Source organism: Anopheles cruzii, unplaced genomic scaffold (assembly GCF_943734635.1).
Source record: "Anopheles cruzii unplaced genomic scaffold, idAnoCruzAS_RS32_06 scaffold05192_ctg1, whole genome shotgun sequence".
Taxonomy (NCBI): domain Eukaryota; kingdom Metazoa; phylum Arthropoda; class Insecta; order Diptera; family Culicidae; genus Anopheles; species Anopheles cruzii.
Genome location: NW_026458777.1, coordinates 1 through 1,052, shown reverse-complemented (window position 1 = coordinate 1,052; position 1,052 = coordinate 1). Strand labels below are relative to the sequence as shown.

The following is a 1,052-nucleotide window of genomic DNA, read 5'->3' as shown; positions in this document are numbered from 1 at the left end:
AATTACATTAATGGCAGTTCTTACACTGTGGATGGCACTTGGTTCCATTTACGCCGCAGCGGCAACCGCCACTAGTATCACCATTGCCGGCTCGTCCCCAGCGCGGTCCACGCGTTGCCCAGCATATCTCGGTCTTACATATGAGGCACTTGAGCCCGTCACAACCAGAAATCTTCGTTACAATCATCTACAGTGCGGATTATGACATAGAACGTCATTCAAATAAATGATGGGATGAACCATTACCTTACAAGTTGGACACCTCATAGCATCACCCGTCTCGAGCATCCGCTGCAGCATTGTTTCGTTATATCCACCGTTCTGCTCCAATCGTTGCCTGTTGCGGTACTCCGTACAATTGCATCCCGCATGTATTGTCTATGTGAAGTAAAGAAACGTACAAGAAAACGTTGTAAAATGCTCAACAAACACAGACGATGGTACGCACCCGACAAGCTACACAATTAACGTTCGTGCAAACTGGACACTTGAACTCGGTAACGTTACCTTCGATGATGCACCAACCGCGACAGTTTGGCGTTCGGCAGTGAAACGTGTCGCCGATCGAGGCTTCCGCTTGCTGGATCGATTTGGCCAGATGCGCCTCATACACTTCCTTGCTCACCAGCGCATTGATTTCCCGTTGCTGGAAAGCATGATTGGGCAATTCGATTACAATTGAGTACATTTGAAGTCGCTGCGTACTGATCCTTCCGTACCTGCAAGACACTTTCACAGCTGTACACGTTATCCCGATACGGGCAGCGTATTTCCACATCGTCACTGTGTTGGATGGTGTCGACGAGGCACTCGCTACAGAACGAATGCAGACAATCCCGCAGCACGATACCCTCGTACGGCTGGACCGCTCCGAAGCAGATCGGACACTCGATCGGTTCTTTGTTGGCAACCAAGACGTAATTTTCCAGCTCTAGCAGCTCGTCGTAACTGGTTTGTGGTAGATCCTTCGAACCTGAGGGCTTAACAGGCAACGCCGACATCCTCCAGTTTCTCACGCCAACAGTTGTCCAATGGCCGCCGTAAGAGTGGTA

At 50.1% G+C, this 1,052-nt stretch overlaps 1 protein-coding gene across 1 annotated transcript; it reads right to left on the bottom strand.

Annotated features, from left to right (window-relative positions):
- Positions 1-7: 7 nt before the first annotated feature.
- LOC128277263 (ranBP-type and C3HC4-type zinc finger-containing protein 1-like) lies at positions 8-1,001 on the bottom strand. Its single transcript, XM_053015704.1, has 4 exons — positions 720-1,001; positions 449-646; positions 247-378; positions 8-187 (listed from the first exon to the last, which is right to left on the bottom strand). Exons 1-4 carry the CDS (start codon positions 999-1,001, stop codon positions 8-10), a joined length of 792 nt encoding a protein of 263 aa, XP_052871664.1.
- Positions 1,002-1,052: the final 51 nt, after the last annotated feature.